Source organism: Cebus imitator, unplaced genomic scaffold (assembly GCF_001604975.1).
Source record: "Cebus imitator isolate Cc_AM_T3 unplaced genomic scaffold, Cebus_imitator-1.0 Scaffold800, whole genome shotgun sequence".
Lineage (NCBI taxonomy): Eukaryota > Metazoa > Chordata > Mammalia > Primates > Cebidae > Cebus > Cebus imitator.
In genome coordinates, this window is record NW_016108115.1 from 46,376 (window position 1) to 72,272 (window position 25,897).

General features: G+C 38.1%; 1 protein-coding gene across 1 annotated transcript in view; it reads right to left on the reverse strand.

Moving 5' to 3' along the window:
- Positions 1-25,897, reverse strand: part of FAM160A1 (family with sequence similarity 160 member A1) — a 273,216-nt gene that overhangs the window by 22,446 nt on the left and 224,873 nt on the right. Inside the window, exons 7-8 of the mRNA XM_017520081.2 lie at positions 11,480-11,647; positions 2,543-2,622 (exon numbers count right to left, since the gene is read on the reverse strand). Coding sequence (XP_017375570.1) covers positions 2,543-2,622; positions 11,480-11,647 — 248 coding nt within the window. The remainder of the gene's footprint in view (positions 1-2,542; positions 2,623-11,479; positions 11,648-25,897) is intronic.

Consider the following 25,897-nt stretch of genomic DNA (forward strand, 5'->3'; position numbering starts at 1 on the left):
GTGTTTTCTTGCATGCCTATGATGTGCCCAACCGACTTCTGTGTATGTCCTCTCAGTTTCTCACTTGTTGGATCCCCCCAGACACCACAGCACAATTCGAAACAGAGGAAGTATTCAATTAAGAGCAACTATATTATTGTTGTTATTATCACTATTGTCCTCATTAAAGAAACTTGGTCCCAGAAAGCCTACGACCAAGCAGTCAAGCCCATCTCCTAACCTCAGGTCTGGCATTTTTTTTTTTTTAATTCCATTTAGAACTTGTGATAACATAACATTCAGGTACTTTCCCAGGATATTTGTCCTCACCCACCCTAGAAATGACTAGCCCTGACTTGTACATATATGTATCTCAACCATGAGCTGATTTCTTCAGTTTTATAATGTGCAGGTCTGGGTCTCCAGAGAAGCCATTGCTGATGCCATCTCTGAGGACACTTTTTTAACACAACAAACACCACTATGTGAGCAGTAAAAGGGTGATTACAGCTAACCTTGTAAAGGTCACTGAACAGCCAGCAAGCAAGAGCTTCCGCCACCTGGACTAAATCTGACCTGGTGACCCAGAGCTGGGAAGCTCTGTACCTCCAGACCAAGGCCAGGCTTCCAAGTACACTGAAAAAGACAGCCACTTTTCCTGCCATCAAAGAAGCAGTATTTCAGAATTTAACATTTAAATGCCATCTGGTTTTACCCACTTCAGAGTAAAAGCCTGGTTTTTGGCACCAAAAATGGCTTTGCCAAGTTGTTCTGGATTTCATTCAGGCCTTGCTAATGCATTCTGTCATATATCAGCAAAGGCTTGATGAGGAGCTAACATAATCTTTTTAGGACAGATAACTAATGCTCTACCCAGGCTATCCAGGGTGTTTCTTTATGATTGGATTTGTTTTCTGCTAATCCTTAAGATTAGTTACTGATGACCTAATCTAAAACCTTAAAAAGTTCAAAAACTCTTTTAAACTTAAAAACTAATAGGTGATAGTCTTCCAACAATTCTGTAAGGCCCTCCACAATACGCCACCGCCAGCTTTCTCAGACTTATTTTATAATCACTCTCTTTTGCAAGATGTTATTGCCTGCACAGAACCACTCCTCAAACAAAGTGGTTCTCAAACTTAATAGTGCATCAGAATCCCCTAGAGAGTCTGTTAAAACATGGCTTGCTGGGCCCTAACCCCAGAGTTTCTGATTCAGTAGGTCCAAGAGGAGACCAAGAATTTGCATTTCTAACTATTTTCCAGGATCACACTTTGACACCCCTGGCTTTTCCAGAGCTACCTATTTGGAAACGCTATTGCATTCACCCGGAATGTCTTCTTCTCAGTAACCTCTACTCAAATCACGTCAAAACCCCAATGTGGACTAAGGAAAGCTCAGGTCTCCTCCCTCTTCCTCCACTCTCAGCTCCATTCACCCTTATTCCCCAGGACTGGTCAAAGGAAGGATCAGGGAGTCCACTAAGGAAAGAGAAGCAGGGAGTGCATGCTGGAGGACCCTGGTAGTCCCGTTTTTTCCTTTTTGCTTCTACACCAACAGAAGAGCATGTAAGAGCACAAACCCTGGCAACTCCCCCTCTGGAGCTCCTCTCAGCCCTAGCCCTTAGCTCCTCTCTCAGCTATGGGGCCACATTCTCTCTGGGTCCATTTCCTACAGTGCTGGGGTAGGGTTCCACTAGAGTAGTCAACCCCAAGATTCAGGATCTGGGTTTAACAAAAAGAAGGAAAGACGTGCATCATGGTCTAACAGGGTTTCTAGAATTCTGTGCTGAGATTCGGGGCTCAATCATGAGCTAATAAGGAAGCTTCATGGCTTTACTTCACAGAAACAGATGGTTCTCACAGGGTTCTGGAGAAGAGGAGGCACTGCTGGGCCAAGGCAGGATTTGGTGTTCCTGAGTCCCCTATTAAATTGCCAAATGAATGTCTTCTTAATAGCTGTGCATCTTGACTCCTAATACTCATCTTCAAATCCCAGCCACTTCATAAAACCTTTCCCACCTGTACTTCTATCCCAAGGACACACCTTTGCTACCTTATAAGTCCTTTCAGTTTACAGCAAATACTCATGAAATTTTTACTGAAATTAACTGAAGCATACTGATTGAAGAGTATACATTGGGTGTGTACAATTATCAAAGCAGAAATCAAAGAAACTACATATCAAAAGTATTTTATATTTGGAAAACTTGCTTTTAATAGCAAAAGTCCCCTCTAAATGCACTTCAGGAGAAAGACATTAAGCCACAGAACAGAAGAGCTTTTATAATACTTCCGAACATTTTCAAGCATTCTATTTATAATTTCCAGGAGCATATTTATAATATAATACATATGGCCCTCTAAAAACTTTTAATAGTACAAATAAAATTAATCTTGGGAAACAATGCAGAAAATAATGTTCTTGAAAATTTTTTTCCTTAGACACATGGTCCCTATTTAGCTTATATGACTGAAGTAATATAAAGTATATAAATAAGATAAAGTATATGAATATAAAGTAATATAAGTATGAAGTGAATTTTTCTTTAAAGGAAACTCACCTTAGAACTAGCTGTAACATCACATCTTCACAATGTAAACCAATGAGAGTTCTGAATAATGCCAGGGACACCACACAAAGCTGGGAAGCAAGAGACACATATTCTAGTTCAGATGTTGGAACAATAACTGCACTCCCCACAGATGGTAAATAAATCAGAATTACAAAATAAAATGGCCTCTCTTTTTATTTAGCAGTTTTGATAAAAAGCATGCTGTTGCCAGAGAGAACGTGTATTCAGGATATCAATTCTCCTATAGGATTTGATTAGAAAGCCAGTGTCTGGAATTATGCCACGGTGCAGAATTACCCTCCTACAAAAATGCCTGTGCTCATATTTCCAACTTTTAAAGATCCAGACAGATAAGCATTCCCTCTACAGTTCTCTCTCTCTCTCTCTCTCTCTCTCTCTGTCTCTCTCTCTCTCTCTCTCTCTCTCTCACACACACACACACACACACACACACACACACACACACTCACACTCCTGTTTAGGTAATTTGTTTTCCTGAGTTATTTTCAAATATGACATTAGTTATTTACAAGACAGGGCTCAACGAAAATTGCATATAACCTAGCCAAGTCTCCCTTCAGAGTTCTTAGCCTCAAGCTCAGCTCCTCTCTTGGCTTTGGGGCAAACATTTTCCTTGGCTCCATTTCCCATTGTGCTGAGGGTGAGATAATGTTCTTTTCAAAGATGTTCATTAAAAAACAAGAATTCTATCAATCTCTGATTTCCAAAAAGAAAAGGTAAACTGCCAAATAGGGGAGATACCCAAAGGTGTATTGTAAAATCTTTGTACCCTTTTGAGAGTAAGCTTTTATCAATCTACTGGGCAATTTAAGTAATTTTAAGCTCTCATTCTTTGTATGGGAGAATAAATGCTAGTCTGTCTTCTAGGCAGGCTGGGCTTAAAATCTGGCCAATGAAATCCACAACAAGGCTGCAAAGAAAGAGTTGTACTTAGCCTAACCCAAAACATCTCATAGTCTCAGGGCAGGTCATGTACTTGCAGTTAGCTAGAAGCAACATACTCTGTTCCCATTACCAAGTCTTTGCACATGTGGTTCCATTACCTGCAATGCCTTTTCCTGACTCCTCCACTGCCTATCTATTCTCAAAGTCTTAGCTAAGGCATCACCTCCCTTAAGAAATCTTTCTGTTCTGTCTCACAAGATTATCATCCAACACATCCTTTCCCCTGCTTAGTTAGGTTTCCTTCTTATCTATTGCCACAGTATCCCCTGCAAATCACTGTTACTTTATCAGATTACATAGTAATAGTATATAATAATTACATAACTGCTCACTGTTAAGGGTGAGCAGCAGAATGTATCTGTCTTTTTATTATTAAGTTGTAGGAGGTGTTTACTCTGTATACAAAGTACCTTATCAGATACATGATTTGCAAAAATGTCCTACCACTCTGAATTATCTTTTCAAGTTCCTGTGGCTGTCCCTTGAAGGCAAAAGTTTTTAATTTTGATAATTTCCAATTTATCAATTTTTTCATTTGTTGTTCATGCTATTGGTGTCATATCTAAGAAAACATGGCCAAAGCTACAAGGAGTTACTCCTATGATTTCTTGTAAGAGTTTTATAGTTTTATCTCTTACCTTTAGGTCTTTGATTCATTTTGAGTTAATTTTTTATATGGCATGAGGTGAGGATTCAGCCTTATTATTTTGCACATGGCCAATTGTCCCAGCACCATTTGTTAAAAAGACTATTCTTTCTCCCACTGAACGGTCTTGAAATCTCATTGAAAACTAAGTGACCATAGATATACGAGGGATTTTCAATTCTGTCCCACTGATCTGTATGTCTATCCTGTACCACACTGCTCTGATTACTGTAGCTTTCTAGAGTTTTGAAACCAGGTATGGTGAGTTCTCCAACTTGTTTCTTCAAGTTTGTTTTGACTATTCTGGGTCCGCTGCATTTCCATATGAATTTTAGAGTCAGCTTATTCATTTCAACAAAGAGGCCAGATAGGAATTTTATAGAAAAGCACTTAAACTGTAGATCAATTGGGGAGTATTCCTATATTAACAATATTAAATCTTCGGGTCTATGAATTGGGATGTTTTCCCATTTATTTAGATCTTCTTTAATTTAAACAATGTTTTATAGTTTTTGCAGCATAAGTTATGCACTTCTTTTGTAAAATTTATTCATATTTTATTCTTTTGATGTTATTGTAAATTGATTTTTGTACATTAATCTTGTATCCTGCAACCTTACTATACTCATTCATTCTAACAATTTTTAGTGCATTCCTTAGTTTTTTTACATACAAGAGCATGTCATCTACAAACACCGATTATTTTACTTTTAATGTAAATGTTTTTTATTTTCTTATTTATTTGCCCTGGCTAGAACTTCAAGTACCGTCTTGAACAGAATTAATGAGAGAAGGCATCTTATCTTATTCCTTATCTTACTGAAAAAACATTCTTCACCATTAAGTATGATTTAGCTCTGACTTTTTCATAGATGCCTTTTATCAGATTGCTGGGAAATTCCCCTCTATTTCTAGTTTGTTGAGTATGCTGTTGATAATCATGATGTTTTCCTTTATCTTGTTGATACGATGTATTACATTAATTGATTTTCAGATCTTAAACCAGCTTTACAATCCTAGTTTGATAAATCCCACTTGATCATGGTGTATAATCCTTTCTACTTACTCTAATTTCATTTGCTAGTATTTTATTGAGAATTTTGGGGCCCATATCCATAATAGCTGTTAGTGTATAGTTTTCCTGTGGTGTATTTGTTTAGTTTTGGAATCAGAATAACACTGGCTTCACAGAATGAGTTGAGATGTATTTCTTCCTCTTCTGATTTTTGAAAGATTCTGTGAAGAATTTGTATAAATTATTAATTTTTTAAACTGATAAAGAATACATAACATAAAATTTAACATCTTAATGATTTTTAAGCATATAAATCACTAGTGGTAACTATATTCACATTGTTGCACAACAGATCTCTACAATGTTTATACTTTGCAAAACTGAAACCACCAAACCACTCCCCATTTTCTCCACCACCCAGCTCCAGGAAACCATCATTTTACCCTCTGTTTCTTTACGTTTGACTATTTTAGATCCTTCACATGAGTGGAATCCTACACGTCTTCACGTCTTTTTTGTGACTGGCTTACTTCATTTGCATAATACCCTCAAAGTTCATGTTGTAGCATATGACAAGATTTCCTTTTTTTAAGGTTGAATAACATTCTATTCCACAGTGTATATATGACATACTCTCTTATCTATTCATCCATCAATGGACAATCTAGGTTGCTTCAACCTCTTGGCTATTGTGAATAATGCTGCAAGGAATGTGGGTGTACAAATATCTTTTCAAGATCCTGCTTTAAATTCTTTTAGATATGCACTCAGAAGTGGATTGCTGGATAATGCAGTAATCCTATGTTTAATTTCTTGAGAAACCTCCATGCTGTTTTCCATAATAGCTGCACCAATTTACATTCTCATAAACAAAGCACAAAGGTTTCAGTATTTACACATTCTCACCAACACTTACTTTGTTCTATTTTTTTTAGAGTGGCCACCATAATGGATATGAGATAATATCTCATTGTGGTTTTGATTTACACTTCTCTAATCTTTTCATACGTTTTTTGGTCATTTGTATGTCTTCTTTGTAGAAATATTCAAGTACTTTGTTCATTTTTAAGTTAGATTATTTGGGTTTTTGATGGGGATGAGTTATATAACTTTTTATATATTCTGGATACTATCCCTTATCACATATATGACTCATAAATATTTTCTCCCATTTTGTAGGTTGCCCTTTCACCTTGTTGATTATTTCATTTGATATGCCTAACTTGTTAAGTTTAATGTACTCCCACCTGTCTATTTTTCCCTATGCTTCTGGTGTCATATCCAAGAAATTATAACAAAATCCATTGCTATGAAGTTTTTCTCTATGTTTTCTTCTAGGAGTTTAGTAGTTTTAGATCTTATGTTTAGGTCTTTGATCCATTTGAGTTAATTTTTTATATTGTGTAAGGTAAGGGTTCGACTTCATTCTTTTGCATATGGATATCCAATTTTACAAGTATCATTTGTTGATGAAACCATCCTTTCCTATTGTGTACTCTTGGCAGCCTTGTCAAAGATCATTTACCATAATGCAAGGGTTCCTATCTGTTTCATTCTGTTTTCTATTCTGTTTCATTGGTCTTTATGTCAGTACCACACTGTTTTGTATTACTATTGCTTTGTAATATGTTTTAAAATAAGGAAGTGTGAGCTCTCCAACTTTTTCCTTCTTTTTCAGTATTATTTTAGCTATTCATGGTACCTTGAGATTTCGTATATATTTTAGGATTTTTTTTCTATTTCTGCCCAAAAGATGCCATTCTGATTTTGTAAGAAATTGCATGGAATCTGTAACTTGCTTTGAGTAATATGACCATTTTAACAAAAAATAAGTTTTTCAATCCATGAACATGGAATGTCTTTCCATTTATTTGTTCTTTCATTTCTTTCAATAATATTTTATAGTTTTCAGTGTACAAGTCTTTCACCTCCTAAGTTTATTCCTAAGTATTTTATTCTTTTTGATGCTATTATAAATAGCTTTTTCAAATTTCGTTTTCAGATTGTTCATAGTTAATATACGGAAATTATTTATGTATGTTGACTTTGTATCCTGCAACTTTACTGAACTTGCTTGTTAGCACTAACTTTTTTTGGTGACCTTTTTAGGGTTTTCTATATATATGATCATGTTGTCTACAAACAGAGGCAGTTTAACTGCTTTATTTCCAATTTAAATGCCTTCTATTTCTTTCTCTTGCCTAATGGCTCTGGCTAGGACCTCTAAGTGGCCATCCTTGCCTTGTTTCTGATTTTAGAGAAAAAGCTTTTAGTCTTTCACCATTGTGTAAGATGTTAGGTGTGGGCTTTTCATGTAAGGCCTTCACTATGTTGAAGTTGTTTCTTTATATTTCTGGTTTGTTGAGTGTTTTTATCATGAAAGGTTGTTGAATTTGTCAAGTGCTTTTTCTGCATCAATTGAGGTTACTCTGTGGATTTTGTCCTTCATTCTGTTAGTGTGGTATATTACACTGACTGACTTTCATATGGTGAAGCATCATTGCATTCTAGGAATAAGTGACACCTGGCCATGTTGTACAGTCCTCATCATGTGCTGTTGAATTCTTTTTGCTAGTATTTTGTTAAAAATTTCTGCATCAATAGTCATCAGGGATACTGGCCTCTAGTTTTCTCAAAGTATCTTTGTCTAGCTTTGGTATCAGGGCAAAATTGGCCTCATAAAATTAGTTTAAAATGTTTCTGGATCTTCAATTTTATAGGCATTTGAGGATGACTGATGTTAATTCTTCTTTACATGTTTGGTAGAATTCGTCAGGGAAGCCATCTGGTCCTGGGTTTTTCTTTTTTTAAAGATTTTGAAATTATTATTACTGCTTTGATCTCCTTACTAGAGGTAAATCTGTTCAGATTTTTTTATGTCTTCATGATTCAGTCTTGGTAGGCTATATGTTTTTAAGAATGTATCCAGGTCTTCTAAGTCATCCAGTTTGTTGGTATATAATTGTGGTATGCTCTTTTTTAATTCTATGGCATAAGTTGTAATGTCCCCTTTCTCATTTCTAATTTTAGTTATCTGAGTCATCTCTCTTTTTTCTTAGTTAATCCAGTTAACGGTTAATCAATGTTGTTGTTATTGTTGTTTCAAAAAACCAAGTCTTGGTTTCATTGATTTTTTTTTCTATTCTTTATTTTTGCTCTGATCTTTATCATTTTCTTCCTTCTGATAACTTTAAGTTTAGTTCATTCTTCTTTGTCCAGTTTCTGGAGATGTATAGATTGTTGCTTCAAGATTTTCTTTTTTAACCTAAGGATTTACAGCTATAAAATTCCCTCTTAGTACTGCTTTCACTGCATCTCATAAGTTTTGGCATATTGTGCTTTTATTTTCACTTGTCTCCAGATATTTTCTAAATTCCCTTGTGGTTTCTTCTTTGGCCCAAGAATCTGTTGCTTAATTTGTATGTATTCATAATTTTTCCAGTTTTCCTTCTGCTATTTATTTCTAGTTTCATTCCAGTGCAGTCAGAAAAAAATTATTTGTGTGCTTTCAATTTTTGTAAATGTGTTAAACCTTGTTTTGTGACCTAACACGTGGTCTATCCTGGAGAATATTCTATGTGTATTTGAGAAGAACATATATCCTGCCATTGCTGGATGAAGTATTTGATACATGTCTGTTAGGTCTAATTGGTTTATAGTGTTGTTCAAATTCTCTTGTTTCTTTCTTTATCTTCTGTCTGATATTTCTATCCACTAAATATTGGGGCATTGAAGTCTCCTGCTATTATGTGCAGCTGTCTATTTCTCCCTGTAATTCTGTCAATATTTGGTTCATATATTTGGGAACTCTGACTTTATGTTCATATATTTATAGATAATTTTTATATGCATATATATATATACATATATATATACATATAATCTTTATATCTTACTAGTGAATTGACCCTTTTATCATTGCATAATGTCATTTCTTATCTCTTGTGTCCTTTTGTGTCTCTTTAAGTCTAATTTTTAAATATAAGTACAACCCTCTGCTTTCTTTTAGTTACCATTTGCATAGGATATCTTTTGACTTTCAGCTTATGCATGTTCTTAGATCAAAAGTGAGTGTCTTTCAGATAGTATATTCTTGGATCTTGTCTTTTTATCTCTTTAGCCAGTTTATATCTTTTGATTGGTGTGTTTAATCCATCTACATTTAAAATAATTACTGAGATGGAAGGACTTACTATTGCTGTTTTGTTGTTTTTTAATTAAGTGTCTTGCAGCTATTTTATTCCCCTTTTCCCAATGAACAGATGGAACATAAGAAGCAAGCAATGTCAAGCAAGCAATTCACTCTTCTCTTTCCCTCACAAGGCAAAAGTCAGTAGTTGGAAGTTTTCTCTGGATCTTGCTACACTGTGGTGGGGAAGGGGCATGGCTAGAGCAGGTAATAATGCCACCAGTTTTCCTGCACATTCAATATGTCTCTTCTTGGCTTTGTGCTGCAACCTTTTAATTGGTGTTCTTACAAAGTTTCTCAAGTTCTTACAAAGGCAATTTGCATAAATTTTTGTTAAGTGGGCTTCTCTGTGAGAGAATAAGGACCTGGGTCTTCCTATTCCACCACTTTGCTGACCTTACTTTTTAACTTGTCCCTAAATGTTTGATAGAATTCACCAGTGAGACCATCTGGGTCTGCTTTTCTTTGTGAGTAGCTTTTTAAATTTCTATTTTAATCTCTTAGTTTGATATAAATTTATTTAGATTTTCAATTTCATAAGTTTGTGTCTTTCTAGAATTTGTCTATTTCATCTAAGTTATCCTCTAGCATACAGTTGCTCATAGTAATCACTTATAATTGTTTTTATTTCTGTAAGATTGATAGTAATATCCTCCTCTTTCATTTCTCATTTTAGTAATTTGAGACTTCCCTCTTTTTTCTCAGTCTAGCTAAAGGTTTGTCAATCTTGTCAAAAATTAACTTTTTATTTCACCTATCTTCTTCATTTTTAAAATTTTCAATTTCATTAACTTCTGCTCTAATCCTTATTGTTTTCTTTCTGCTTGCTTTGAGTTTGTTCTTCTTTTTCCAATGTGTTGAAGTAGAAGCTTAGGTTGCTGCTTTGACCTATCTCCTCTTCTTTTAACATATGAGTTCACAACTATATATTTCCCTTTAAACAATGCTTTTACTGTATCTCGTAAATCTGGGTATATTTCACCTTCATTCTCATTTATCTCAAAGTAAATTCTCATTTCCCTTGTGATTTTTTTCTTTGACCCGCTAATTAGAAGTGTGTCGTTTAAATTCCATATACTTGTGAATTTCCCAAATTTCCTTCTGTCAATAATTTTTAAATTTCCATCCATTATGATCAGAGAACATAGTTTGCATGATTTAAATCCTCTTAAATTCACTAAGGCTTGTTATATGGCCTACCATATGGTCTGTCTTGGAGAATATTTCATGTACATTTGATGAGAATATATATTATATTGCTGTTAAGTGTGGTGCTAATTGAATATTTTCTCTAGTATAACATTTTAATTCCTTTAAATGATTTTTCCACTATATTTTTTTAGTTATTTTCTTGCTTTAGGCCTTCCAGTATACATTTTAACTTAACATAATTTACTTCAGATTTATATTAAATTAGCTCTGGTAAAATATAGAAATATTACTCCTACATAAGTCTATTCCCTCTTCCTCCCTTTGTGCAATTATTATTATACGTATTACCTCTATATATGTTACAAAATGAATGACAGATACATTCTCATTTGTTTGCTTTTAAAACAAGAATTGCAATTAAATAGAGACAGGCTTTGGGGAGGAGTATTTTTCAAGCTAATCAGAGCTTCAAAATACAGAATGACCACCCAAATTCACAACTTTCCAAACTTCCATTTCAAAAAAACTCATGGGCAGAAATATGATCTCTAATACCCAGACTTGATGCACTCTGGTTCCTTGGCTTTACCTGCACTTAAGTCCACATATTCCCCTGCACCTTGCCCCCACAGAAGTGCATTCTGCTAGTTCTACCGAAGAAAATGCTAATACAGATAAATCGAGAAAGACATCCTATGAAAGGCAGTAAGTGTCACCTCTTTGAAAGAAGAATTCCTGAGACCAAAACATATTACCCTGTTCATCTCTACCTAAGTAGAAAGAAAGTAATGGCCACAAAATAACAACAAAAGAAAGAAAGAAAGAAAAGAAAGAATGGGAGGGGAAAGAAGAAGAAAAAAGACAGCAAAAGAGAATATTCATAATTTCATTCCCAAAACAAACTCTCCTGAAATCTGTTCTGAGTTATAAGTTCCCTTCTGATAGGGTTCTCCTTACCCGAAACGGGGTGTTGATTCGACTCGTGAGAGTGTCTAGGATGTGGACGTTCTCGTGCTGGTGCAATAGGATAAAACGGAGGAAGATCTCAAGCAGTGCTGGCTCGGAGATGCTACGCAGGAAAAGGTCCAGATACGCAGTTGTGGTCATGACCTCCTCCACAGTCACCTACAACCAACAACAGAGTAAGCAAAGGTGAGCCTCCTCTTGATGCTGTGATAATGCCTCTCCCGTGGATCCCAGCCTCACCACAGTGACTCCATCAAGACAAGAACACACCTGCCACAAAAACACACTTCAGAGCTTTATCTGAAGCCTATAACCTATTCACATTCCACAATACCTCACACTGCTTCCACCCTTTAATTCAGTAAGAGAAAAGAAAGGCATAATCAATTCAAGTGTTCTGACAACTCTAATCATCAAATGCAGTTCAAATACCATAAAGATTTTAGGGTGTAATCAAAAATGAAGAAAAAAGATAATTGAAAGTATTTACACGGTTAGTAAAGGATTAATTAGAAAGCTCAGAATAACTTGTTTCATTATTAGTCATTCAATAAACATTTATTGGGACCTGCTATGTACAAGGAACTGAAAACATAAGAACATTCTTTATGTCCAAGAAGATGAGCTATAACAAGCAAAATGATAATATAAATTGCAAAGGAGCAGTACAGACACAAAGTGCTACAGATGTTCAGATGTGTTTCTGGAGAGTTGCAAGTCAAATTTTTGTAACTGAATAATACACATCAAATGTTATTTATAAAGCACTATAAGAACTTATAAGGTAACCATGACTTTTTTATAATACAAATTAATATTTGCTACCTGGTATGATATTCTCATGAGTAAAATGTCAACTTTTCAGTGAATCTAAGACTCTGAAGAGCCAAGTTTTTCAAGAAGCTGAGGATCTGATGCTTAACGTATCAAAATTCTAACCTTAAATGCTTTTATTGTGAATATTTTAAGAGCTAGTATATACATCTTTGCCCTCCTAAGATGAGAATATACCATCTCTTAATAAAGAGGTCATTCCCAGAGTCATCAATTGTCCTGCATAAGTATAAAGAAACAGCCACATCTGAATGCGTGAAAACCACCAGAGAAATAGTTCAAACTTTCAGATTCTAATACCACATACCCTAGAAATCTTAGCAATACTTCCACCATGATACAAATGCACTCAATTCTAAACAAAACAGATGGCAATACTTTTTGAGTAATTTTTATTTTCTCTTTTCCATTTTTTAAAATCTTCTTTCTTTCTCTTCCTTTAAAAGTGTTAGCTGTCACATTATCGTACGGTTACTGGGCCATTCCTTTTATATTCCATTCCTCTTCCCCTTTTAATTTTCGGCTTTCAAAATCCACAGATTAGTTTAGAAACCAGATGTCCAGATCTGCTACATAAGTGTAGATGAGCCCTGAGTGGATGCATCTGTGCATAAAGGCTTGGAGATATCTATTTTGGCTGCTAAAATTACTTTTAAAAAGTTCTTGGTGCTCAGCTATCTTCTGGATAGATGAGCCCAGGTGGATAAGATATTACCAAATCAGTGTGTCTGTTTTCTTTATCCTAAGCAAGGCATGCTCATCCAGTGCATTAGAATCTAATGAGAAGTCATTCCACAGTGGGCTGAGTACATAGCATAGTGCAAATCCCCTTCTCCCAGCTTGGTGCCAACATTGCAAACTCTCAGACATTCAATACACCACTATGTCATCTGACCAACTTCAAAGAGCTCTCTGTGACCCAAATATAGCAACAGAAACAGGTAAGTATCGACTATTTAACAAATAAATCGCATTCAGAAGAGTGCTTTTCATGGTCTGCCCCTGCTTCTAAAATACACTGCTTCCATCTTCGTGTTTCCTGATGTTTTCTAGTCCCATGTATGGAGCACTCCGAATGCTGCCCTGGGACACACACTGTGTTTTTTCCTTTATTACCCCAATGCAATGTACAAAGCCTGGCACATAGAATGTACTTTATCCTGAGTGAATGATAGCCCCAAAGATCTAGTAATTTATATTTGCCAGAGTTTAGTTTGACTTTTAACTATTGTTTATCCTCTACATGTGTCCTGAAGGACCCAGAGAGTAGAGACATATTTTATAAAGATCACTGTAATAATTGATGTCACCAATCATAGCTAAGAGGGAAATGAATCCTACATTAGCTCACATCCACTTCACTACTGCAAACTTGGGACCCTTTAGCAGAAATTTAATCCTAAATGATTTAGGCTACAATCTAATTCCCCAACAATCTTGATCACTAGAAAAAAGTTGCATAATCATTCCAAACAGGCCATGTATATAGCTTCTGTAATACAATATTTTCAACTTATCTATGGAACACTACTGAACTGACATGTCATACAAATCCAAGCCTTTGTACCAATAATGTAGCATCAGCTTTTCCCCCTTTAAGTTACACATGACCTTAATAAGCTCGAAAGCACAGCAATAAACTCCCTGGACTGTAAGTCACAGTCTTTGAGGGCTAACATGAAAGAAGGGCAGTAAACATCTATTGTTTACTACTGTTAGGCTATATAAATGAAAAGATTTCTTTTTTAGAAATCAAAGCTGTCATTTGCAAGCTAAGAGGATTTAAGAAGGCACTTGGAGGGGCAGACTTTATATAACATGGTATAAATATGAAAAACCCAAGTCCATTAAGCATTAAGTTGCATATTCTTTATAAACTGAGGTCATACTCACCTTAAACAAATACCCAAACCAGGAAAATCTGGCTCCCTCTCCTTCCATCTTTTCCTTCCACCATATCCTCAGAGTCTTTAGGAGCTTTTTATACCAGAAAATCTTTTCCTGCCCCATTATCTTACTTTCAGAAACTTCCTCTAATCCCCCAAATAGGCAACCTCCTCAACAAGGATGAGACCAGAGCCTAAGTGTGATCACTTGGAAAGCTAACAATAATCCACCAGGGAAAAGATGCTCTGCTGTGCAGAATGTAAAACAAAATCTTCTGCTAATGTCCTAAAGACGTGTTAGCAAGACTGGAAAGTAGCATCCTCTTCATGCTCCCGTTATGAAGGGCAATCAGCTGCTAATGTAAGTAAGACTTTCTGTCTTAGAGATGACTATCAATATTTATTTACCTTGTTCTATAAAGAATTGCAGGTAGCTACAAATGTATATAGCAATACTAATAGAAACAGTAAATGACATTCTACCTTACTGCCATATCATACACAATAATAAAGTTTAGGGATACTAAGCTTAAGAATGTTATTTCATACTAAAGGTGGGCCACAATGACTGAAATAACCTAAAGAAAATTCAGTGTTTACAAACAAATAATTGTCCCTGACAAGAACAGTTGTTACTCTAAAGAATGTATCTGCTTAAGCACTATTATGTGATTATTTTCAACCCAAGTTCCAGAATAGAGGCCTGACTCAGGTACTTGATTTTACTGCTATCGAGGCCAGTTTAGTCCATCCTTGGAAATAAACCTTTCTCCGCCCATCTTCTCCACATTCCTAAAGCCCTTGCCCGGGTCTTTCTTCACACCAAGAATCTTCACCAATCCCTTAAGCTGGTGTTTTTGAAACTATAGTTTGAGATCCAACAGTGGGTAGTGAATTCAGTTTTTGGTTCATTAATGGTTTAGACCAGATTCCAATAGAAAATTAAATTAGAGTACCCTGCATGTATGTAGTAAGGGCAAGTCCTGTTTTGTCAAACTTGTGTATACATATTTTGTTGGAAATGTACATAAGGCAACACATATGTGCTTTGCTTGCAAATTCAGTAAATACACATATATATGAAAACATATAAAATATATTTCTGACTGTGAGCTGCAGCCAAAAACATCTGAAAAACACCACAGGGGCACAGTTCACAATCATCTATGCCAACCTTTCACCCACCAGTTCTCATCCCCAGTTCCCTGTGCTCCAAGCTATAACCCAGCATGGTCTGGCCTGAAAGAAGTGCACACATAGGTGAGATCAGTTTTCTGAACAGAATGGCGACTGAATTTACAGTCAATCTACTCTTTTTTGTCTTAGGCTAAGAGCTCCAAAAGCGTGTTTTTATTTTTTATTAGAATTTCAAGCTTCTCAGAAATAGGCAAAATGGACAGTGTGTTTTCTTTAAAAAGGAGGTGGGTGGAGAGGGGGGAGGTGACATCACACATCACATTCCACTTCTATAAAACCAAAGCTCTACAAAAAAATTAAAGCCAGAACCAAACCCAGTCATCATGCCCACAACTGCAGCAGCACATTAATTTATTGCACAGCATAGGAATGAAATTGAGCATATAGACATTCTGACCTTTCTGTAATCAGCTCTAGCTGAGCGATCCCATTTGCATCTAAATTAGCACCAGAATCCTCACTATAATGGCAGGTTTATGTGTGTCCTGAAAAATACATTTCCCACCTGCTAATTGTTTTTTTGTGATCTAGTCACATTGGAACAAACAGATGGATCCTACCTTCTGTCACTCAGGCAGGTGGCAGGCAGTGGGGTCAGGTGACAGGCAGTGGGGTCAGGTGACAGTGGCACCCTCTCCAAGTTGGTAGCCACCCTTCCTTGGCTTTTCCTTTGATACCAGAGGGAAAAACTAGCTAACTGCTGGTTCAGCTGGGTCATCGGAGAGTCATCAGCTCCAGTGGCTCCAACCAGAGTGATGCTCTCACTGAACTCCGCAGAGGGGAAAAGAATGACAAGGCTGGATCACACAGAACAGGAGTGAAAGGGTCTCAACAGGGAACACAGGCTACGAGCCTGCCCGCTGCTGCCAGAGAGAGCCAAGCCACCTGCAGCCCAGGGCAGCAGCTGGATGGGCTCTTCATAGCCATCTTCTCCCCTCCAAGGACAGGAAGCGCCAAGAAGAACATTCAAGTACAAAAGGGAAGACAGACACCCTGGTTCTCAGCAAGCAGCTCTACTGTTTCAGCCAAAAATTCAGGACAGAAAATATTCAATGCCTCCAGATCTGAAAATAGTCTGCAGTTGATGATTCTGGCTCCCTCCCGCCGGCTCCCCCACGCTTCCCTTCTGCTCTCCGACCTCTAGGCCACACGCTACATTGCTAGCACCGCCAGAGGCCAGCTGGGGAGGTGAATGGAGGTGACAGCCAAAGTCAGCAAGTTTGCTGATTTATTCCTAAAATATTTGAGGAAGGAGGAAACAGGGTGGCTACAATGAGGATTTCAGCAACACGTTTTGAGGCAAGTGTATTAAAATAAAAGCCAATCTCTGCCGTTTCTTCCCTGCATTTCTTCATTGGATCTGTAATACATTAAATATATTTGTGTAATATATTTATACATTCTGGGAGAAAAGGGAAGCAGTGAACCAATGGCTTTTCAGGGTCCTTCCAGACCCTGAATGGTGAAACACTGCTCGTCTCCCCAACACAAGTTGGAGCTGGGGTCTGTCTGCCTGGGGAAAACCAGGCACCAGAGGCACACATGGGAAGCAGTGCCACTCACACAACAGGCAATGGTGGTGCTCCAAAGGCCATGTGGCTTCCTCACTGAGTGCTGCTTCTCTGAAGCTGCTCTCAATGCATTTAACTGGCCCGAATTTGAGGCTTTCTGAATAAACACTGATGACCCGTCTCCCAAATACAAACTTTATTATCTGGGATTTGGTTGATTGTTTTTCTGCACTTCCCATTTTGTTCTCGGTGTCTAGGTTACCTTGTCATGAATACTGTCAACTGTTATGGATGCTGCACCTTTGGGGTTCCTAACTTTTCCTACATCTCCTCACAGTGGGAGCATATCAGGAATGGCCCTGTTCAACAAACATTCAGGCAGGTGTGAAAGCTCTGCACTGGTGCTGGGGACAGACGGATGAACAAAAAACAGTTCTGGGTGCTTTGCTATTGTAAGCAGAAGCCAAATGCATTAGGAAATTCTACTTAAGACCTGAACTTATGTGAGGTCTATACCAGGAGTCAGAGTTATGCTAGCCTTGCAGAGAATACGGCTGCCAGCTCTGAGTAGAAAATGAGGTTTTGAGGAAAACAAAGAGAGGAAGATAATAGAGAATGGTTTTCAGAAAAAGGAGAGGCTTTGGAGCTGGACAAGCTAGAGTTCAAATCCTAACATTTATTACCTGTATGACCTTGATTGTGTTATTTAATCTCTGTAAGCCTGTTTCCTCCTCTGCAAAATGGGGATAATCCACCATCTTTTAAGGTATTAAAAGGATTAAAGAAAATGTGCATAAATCTCAACACATAAAAGACATTCAGTAAAGGATGGCTATTATTTCCTGACTTGGGTCATCAGTTTAAAATAAGCCAAACTGAGGCAAAAAAAAAAAAAAAAGACCAGGAAGTACGCGGGAGTGTTGGTAGCAAAAGAAAAAAATGTGCCTGTCTGTACATATTTTCGGGGGTGGAGGGGGATAAGTACAACCTCCCTTATAGAAAATGAACGCCACATCCATTTCCACTCCCTCCCCATTCTCCTCCCAGGCATTTTGTAGAATCAGAAGGTTTGAGGTGGCCACAAGGGATGGGCTACATCAGCCCCAAAGATTCAGTGTGTCTTAGAATAGGCTGTAATTACAAGGGACACTGAAACTCTCTAAAACATATTTTCTTCTGTATTTGCCAATGTTAGCCAATCTTAACCTCATTCTAACTCCACAGGATGAGCTGACCAATACTGACAGAACAAGAATAAAGCTGACATCACCAATAAAAATGGTCCTATGTCCAATGGGTTGATGCTGCAATTAGGGTTGGCCAAGGTGAAGGGTTACTGCTTTCATTACATCAAAAGTTATTTCGCTTGCTTATCATAAACCTCTCCCCTTGGAGGATTCAGCAAATGTCTATGTCTATAGCCTCCTTTCCTATACTATATATGCATAATTTGTACCCTGCAGCTTCATTATGATAGAATTTATTAGATTATAATTCAGTATATGATCCATTACTTGAACCTCATCTAATAAAGTTTAACTACTGTATACCCCAAATATCCCATAAGAAAGGTAATATATAGCATGGTCTGAGGTAATAATTAACAAGGAAATATCGGGGGATTTTGGCTCAGAAACAAAGATCTGAAGGGTATTCCGAAGAATCACTTGATTCTTTTCTTTCCTGTTTACTAATTGTTCCAGAAAGAGTCCCTTTTTGATTCAAACTTCTTGGTTACAATTTGAAAAACAATAAAAACAACATCACTGACCAGTATTGAGCACCTAATATGTAACTAAGAACTATTCTAAGCATATTGTTTCAGTTATTTGAGTCCAAACAATCTTATGAGAACTAACTCCAGATGGTCTAAGCAGAAAAGATACTTACTGAAGGGGTGTCTCACAGAATCACCAGAAGGCTGGAGCAACAGACTTAAAAAGAAAAAGAGGTCTGGTGCTGGGCTGCCAAAACACAAACACCCACGACACCCTTCTTTTAAACACAAACAGAGATTACACAGCTTCTTTTGGCAACACAGCTTAGTGGAGGCTCATAATCTTTTGAATCAGAAGAAAGTACTTCTCATCATAAAGGGAGATTCCACCTGCTGTAATTTAAATTGTACCTTACCCTGCCCTCATCTTAAAAAGTGCTGATTGAGAAATGCTGCCCCTCATAAAACTTGACTTTCCTATTCTGGATTTCTTATTAAACTTCTCAGACTCCCCTTTTCTAGACTGTCAGTTCCCTTTCTCAGTTTTGGATGGATAATAAACATATCCATCCTTTAAGATTGCAAACTTACTGCAGAAATGACTACATCTGACCTGCAGTGTGAATTGTCAAAGGACCTGATGCACCGCGAGGTACTCAGAGTAATCAATAAATGTGTCAAGATGGAAATCAGCAGCACTGTTACTAATAAAAACGCTGGGTTTTCACAGCCCATGTTGGGGATGCCTTCCTTAGCAGGATAGTTATATTAATTTTACAATGCCTGAACAGCAGGGGAAATTTTCCACTTATAGTAAATAGCATTTCATTGAAAATACAGAGCGTAACTCATGCCATGCTCTTGAATTATGACAACCTCAAAAAGTGATTCACTGGAAAAAAAGAAATGCTTCCTCAGACTTCTCCTCATTTCTCTTCCTGATTAATAAGACAATATGACACTGACTTTGAAACCCACAGTGGAGGGGAAATGGTCCATGGGCCATTTCCAGAACCCCAACCAGCAGCTTTTCCAGAATGAAGTATCTGAGAACCATTGCAAGAAGATAGCATCTAATGCCTGCTACTCCCCGCATCCCCTCCCCACCCTCACCCCCTCCCTACCCTCACCCTCAATCTCCTTGATGGGTTAAATGTATCATTTGGGAGTGGAATTTAAATTTAAACCAATTTTCCGAGACACTAAAACTATAACAAAGCAAGCTCTGATGATAAAAGACAGATTTCCCTCCTAGCTTATCTTCCATGAGTACTGAAAAGACCTCAATACAATGGGAAGGCAGAAAACACACACGTATCTGCCCAAATAAATTCAACAATTCTAGTCATTCTGGTGGTTTCTCTCTGTTGTCTCAAACCTGTGCATCATGTGGCACTGGACAGTCACAGGGGAGCATCCCATCAGAATGATTCCTGCTTTACCTCACCTGAAACGCAAGTCAGAAACAAAAATGAGGGAACAGCAAGCCCTCAAAAGAGAGTGAATGTGGGGTGAGAGAAAATTATACCAAGAAGGTAAAATAAACAGACTAAACTCCTTTTCTGTTTTCCTGGCTTTTTCATTTTCTTTCTTGAAGAAAAACTTGCAGGGCCTTTGTTGCTGATAAATTTTTAATATCTCTTAGGAGAGTGCAGGGAAAGAATAAAAGATTCACACTAACTTTCAGACCAGATCTTCCCTCCTCTCTCTGCATTTGTTTCCAAGATGAATACCACCTGGCTGTCTTAGATAAGATGGGGTGTGTGTGTGTGTGCGTGTGTGTGTGTGTGTGTGTGTGTGTGTGTTTAATTATTTATTTGTGTATAAGGAGGGTGGGACCCTTTCTATCTTTTCATAATTCTGATGCTTAAGAACCAAATCATTTAGTATCATTATCTCCCTCATGCACTTCTTGACGTTAAAAAAAAAAAAAAAAGAAATCTAATTTTCTATTTCAAATCAGAGATCAATGTGAGCTTAATTTATAACCCTAATTTCCTTACCTACAATGGAAAAGAAGTGACATGAGGAGAGGTCAGGGATGAGTAAACTCTGCAGGACCTGTAGACCTGCTCAGCCTCTGAAAATTTACTCTGTGCTTATTTGCAAAAAGACAATGAATACAGTTTTGTCAGCTAACTTCCATTATTTTAAAAATATAAAACCAGGCAAGAAGAGCTATACTAGAAGGGGCAAAATCAGCCATGTTTAGGGTCAAATGCTTAAGACAACCTCTAGGCCAGCTGAGACTGGCCCCTGAGCCACAGTCAGCCCATATAGGGCATTTCTGCAAATTAGTAACTCTGAGCAAAGTAGCCCCCAGACCCACAGTTTGGTAAGCAGATGGCTTGGCCAGAGAAGAAGGTGCCTTCTGCCAATTAGATAAGGGTGCCTCTTCCTGTGGGTGGACACAGCCCCATGCCAGGACACAAAGTCTGGCAAACGAAACATGAACACCATCTCTGAACCCTCAGCAGGCTGCCCATGTGCAGTAGACAACCTGCCCGACTCCATGCTGTGGCCCTGCCAAGCCTATGTCTTTCCAATAATTATAGTAATAGAAATTTCCAGTGTCCCATCAATAGAAATGAAATTTTGTTTACATGTAAAGAGCTTTGAGGTTTACAGCAGGCACTACTAAGTGTCTCCCCAATATTTTTTTCTCCTTTTCTTCCTTGGGAATAAACCTTGACTTTATAAAGTTAAAAAACCACATTTCTCTGCTTCCTTTGCATTTAGATGTTATTATGTATGTCCTGGCTAGTGAGCTAGAAATAGAAGTGGTGTGTGAATACGAAAAGATCATTAAAGGATCATTTCTATAACATAAAGAAGAGTTTTCTGTTATCTACAGCTAAACCTTAGGTACATGGATACAGTGTTTTCTCTGAGTAAGAGAAGTAAGATATGTTTTGAAGTAAATTGCTATAGATATCTCAACACCAGAAAGCACTTAGAACAGTGCCTGGCATATATTGGGTGCTTTATATATATATATGTTGAATGAAATAATTAACAAATGTTTTAGACCAAAAGAATATCAATGGCTGGGCGTGGTAGCTCATGCCTGTAATCCCATCACTTTGGGAGGCTGAGGCAGGCAGAGTATAAGGTCAAGAGTTCGAGACCAGCCTGGCCAATGTGATGAAACCCCATGTCTACTAAAAATACAAAAATGAGTCAAGTGTGGTAGCAGGTGCCTGTAGTCCCAGCTACTTGGAGGGCTGAGGTAGAAGAATGGCTTGAACCTGGGGGGTGGAGGTTGCAGATCGCACCACTGCACTCCAGCCTGGGTGACAGAGTGAGACTCTGTCTCAAAAAAAAAAAAAAAATCAAGACCAACTAACATTTACAGACCATGATAAGGCAGAAATGTAACATCAAGACTAATCTAGTAATATTCTCCAAATAAACCTCCATGGCCTAACAGTGTTTTCAAACTTTTTAACACCATGACTCATCATAATAAAAACTATTTTACAATAATATCTAATACTCACCATTACTAAGTGCAATGCACTCTGATAATTTCCATTTAATTCTACTTTAAGGGCTAATTGTGACCTACCAAACAGACTTCATGACTTACTCATGTGATAACTCAGTGTTTGAAAACTGTTTAAAAATATACACTAGACAGACTAACCTCTCTGTTAGCTTTTCTGTTAACTAACCAATAAGAATCAACACTAACATTTAAGTTAAAAACTAAAAGTATTTTTAAATTTACTGGAAAGAAACAGTGGCACAAATGACCAAAACACTGCTTTTATTTTGCTATTTTTGTACAATAGTGAAATATGATCACTGATATCTTTAGAAGTCTACAACGTAAAACAAGTAACAAGGCTTTCCTGGAAACCCCTCACTGACGACTGGCTAGCTGACCTGTCCTTCTCAGGTATCAGCTCCTGCTTCCTGCTCCACTCTGGCACAGGGCAGTGTCCTCTCTCAGCACTCATCAAGGCCAGGCCGTCTTTTCTCCAACCTTGGGTTCATAACCTTCTACCCTGGGTGCTTAAAGTACTTGCATTAACCCATCCCTTTGCTGATCAGGGAATCACAAATGTGCTTCCTTTCTCAGCCAGGATTCTCTCAGGGTCTTCAGATGATAATTTCAGAAACAGAAAAACATCATGCGGTAGTACAAAATGGTCTGCAGTGGGAATGAATATAAGACACTTGCATTTTAATTCTTAGCATCTGGGGACCATGGGCAAGTGAAGTAATATTCTGGTGTTCCAGCTGCTACAAATGTAAAACAAGCCTGATGTCTCAGGCCTGCATACTACATAATCTACCACAGTGAGTTGACATGTGTCAGTGAAGAAACTTAATGATGAGAAGTGGTGAAGGCTTCTCTGAAAAGTGCCTTCCACGTGCACACGAATGTTCATTGCAGCACAGTTTACAATAGCAAAGACCTGGAACCAACCCAAATGCCCATCAGTGATAGACTGGACAGGGAAAATGTGGCACATATACACCATGGAATATTATGCAGCCATCAAAAATTATGAGTTCGTGTCTTTTGTAGGGACATGGATGAACCTGGAAACCATCATTCTCAGCAAACTGACACAAGAGCAGAAAATCAAACACCGCATGTTCTCACTGATAGGCGGGTGTTGAACAATGAGAACACATGGACACAGGGAGGGGAGCACTACACACTGGGGTCTGTTGGGGGGAAATAGGGGAGGGACAGCGGGGGGTGGGGAGTTGGGGAGAGATAGCATGGGGAGAAATGCCAGATATAAGCGATGGGGAGGAAGGCAGCAAATCACGCTGCCACTTATGTACCTATGCAACAATCTTGCATGTTCTTCACATGTACCCCAAAACCTAAAATGCAATTTTAAAAAAAAAAGAAAAAAGAAAAGTGCCTTCCTCCACAGATTTTGGAAGCACATAAAAAAGTGAGGCTCTACAAGATAACAGAAAAGCACTTCAGAACACTTAGAGGACCCTATAATGCAAATTATAAAGCTGCCGCATAAACCTTGTAAGCATAATCAAATGTTAAAGAATTGAAAGATTATCTGCTTCATATCTTCTATTCCTCTCACAAATATTAAGCTCACAGACTCCGAACATTTCTTTCCAAATCATGAGCCTTCATTTTCTCTGCTATAAAATGATGATGTTGAACTAGATGATCTACCCTCTCTGTTACAAAAGTCTGTTCCAAAGCATTCTTGGATTCCACGTCAGTGACACAAAACTAAGACCTAATCTCAGTTCTTTGCCTTGGTATTTTATTTTCCAGCATAACCAACACATCACTCTATTCTAATATACCGATAAGAGTGCTACCCACTTTCTTTCGACACATCTATTTAACCAACTGCATATATATTGAGTGTTTTCCAGGTGTACAATATACTAGCAACTGAGGATACACAAAAGAAGTATAAGAAACATTTATGCCTCAAAAAAACTTACAATTGGCAGATAAAGCTCCTTTGATGAGCAAGTACTAAGCAGTGCGGTCCCATTTGAAAGTTCAGTGGCAGTTTGGAGATAAGTCAGCATACGCTTCAGTGCAAGGCTTTCACCCACAATGGTGCTTGTACCGAGACCTAATAGATGAATATACTTTTTTTTTGAGACAGAGCCTCACTTTGTAGCCCAGGCTGGAGTGCAGTTGTGCGATCTCAGCTCACTGCAACCTCCTCCTCCCAGGTTCAAGAGATTCTCGTGCCTCACCCTCCTGAATAGCTGGGATTTCAGACATGCACCATCGTGTCCAGCTAATTTTTGTATTTTTAGTAGAGACAGGGTTTCACCATGTTAGCCAGGCTGGTCTCAAACTCCTGACCTCAAGTGATCCCCCAACATCAGCCTCCCAAAGTGCTGGGATTACAGGTGTGAGCCACTGCGCCTGACCCAGATGAATACACTTTGGATGAACAGGGAAGAAGTGGAAAGGATAATCCAGCAGGAACATGGGAGCAAGAATGAACTGTTCAGAGGATGATGAGGGCACTGATTAGACTTTAGATCTGCATTTGAACATCATGAAGGGAAGGGGGGATCATAGGTAGGATGTGGCCACATCAGGAGAGGTCTTCAAAACCAGGTTAAGGACTCTGGATTATCTTCTGCAGGTCACAGGGACCATGATAGGTTCTTGGTGACGAGAGTGACATTTAAACCACTTCTATTTGTTTTTTTAAGTATAAATTACTACTTCCAAATTTGCTAGAACTTAGGCTGAATTTATACAGACATGATAGAGTACAATGAAGTCTCCAATCCTCATGTATCCTCCCACATGCAGAATCTCCTAGCAGCATACTTCTGGCCTCTCTCTGACTCACCCAGTAATTCTTCTCCCAGACAGGAGTAACTTGTCATTTTGGTGAGCCTGGGATTGAGTCTCTCCCCTCTTCTCTCCTCCTGGGAGCCAGGCTTCCAGCAGAAAGTATATATTTAGGGGCCAGCAAAGTGGCTCACACCTCTAATCCCAGCACTTTGGGAGGCTGAGGCAGGCAGAGCACTTGAGTCAGGAGTTCAAGACTAGCCTGACCTATATGGTGAAACTCCATCCCTACTAAAAATACAAAAATTATCCAGGCATGGTGGCACATTCCTACAGTCCCAGCTACTAGGGAGGCTGAGGCAGGAGGATCACTTGAACGCAGGAGATGGAGGTTGCAGTGAGCCAAGATTGTGCCACTATACTCCAGCCTGGGCAAAAGAATGAGATTCTGTCTCAAAAAAAAAAAAAGTACATATTCATCTCTGCTCTTCCCCACCACAGGTTCTATGTCTGGGTGAGTCTAATTGTAGGATTAAATATCAGGAATGTTTGCCTACAGGTGTAAACCCTATTCTCTGGCATCAGTTTTTTTAATTGGTAATAAAGATAGTGTTTTAATCTTCCATCTGCCTCATTTTTTGTATTTCTCAACTTGTCAGAACTCAGATGGGAGGAGAGCCCTTTATACCTCAATTAAACTATACTGACTTTTCTGAAACTGCATTATAGATCCCTCAGCTGTGCAAATTCAGTTTCCAGTGATTCACATAAATGCTTTATACACCAGGCCAAGTTCTTCAGTGAAATGGAACTGTACTCCAGACACTGTCAACTCATGGCAAATGACAGAAGGGACACCAAGACAAACTCATGGCAAAATACAGGCAATCCTAACAGAGAACCCCCCCCACAAAAAATTCTAAATTATAGTTGGGTCCCCATCACCTTCCGTCACCCATTGTGGCATCTCCTCCTCTCAACTTTGCAATAATCTAACCT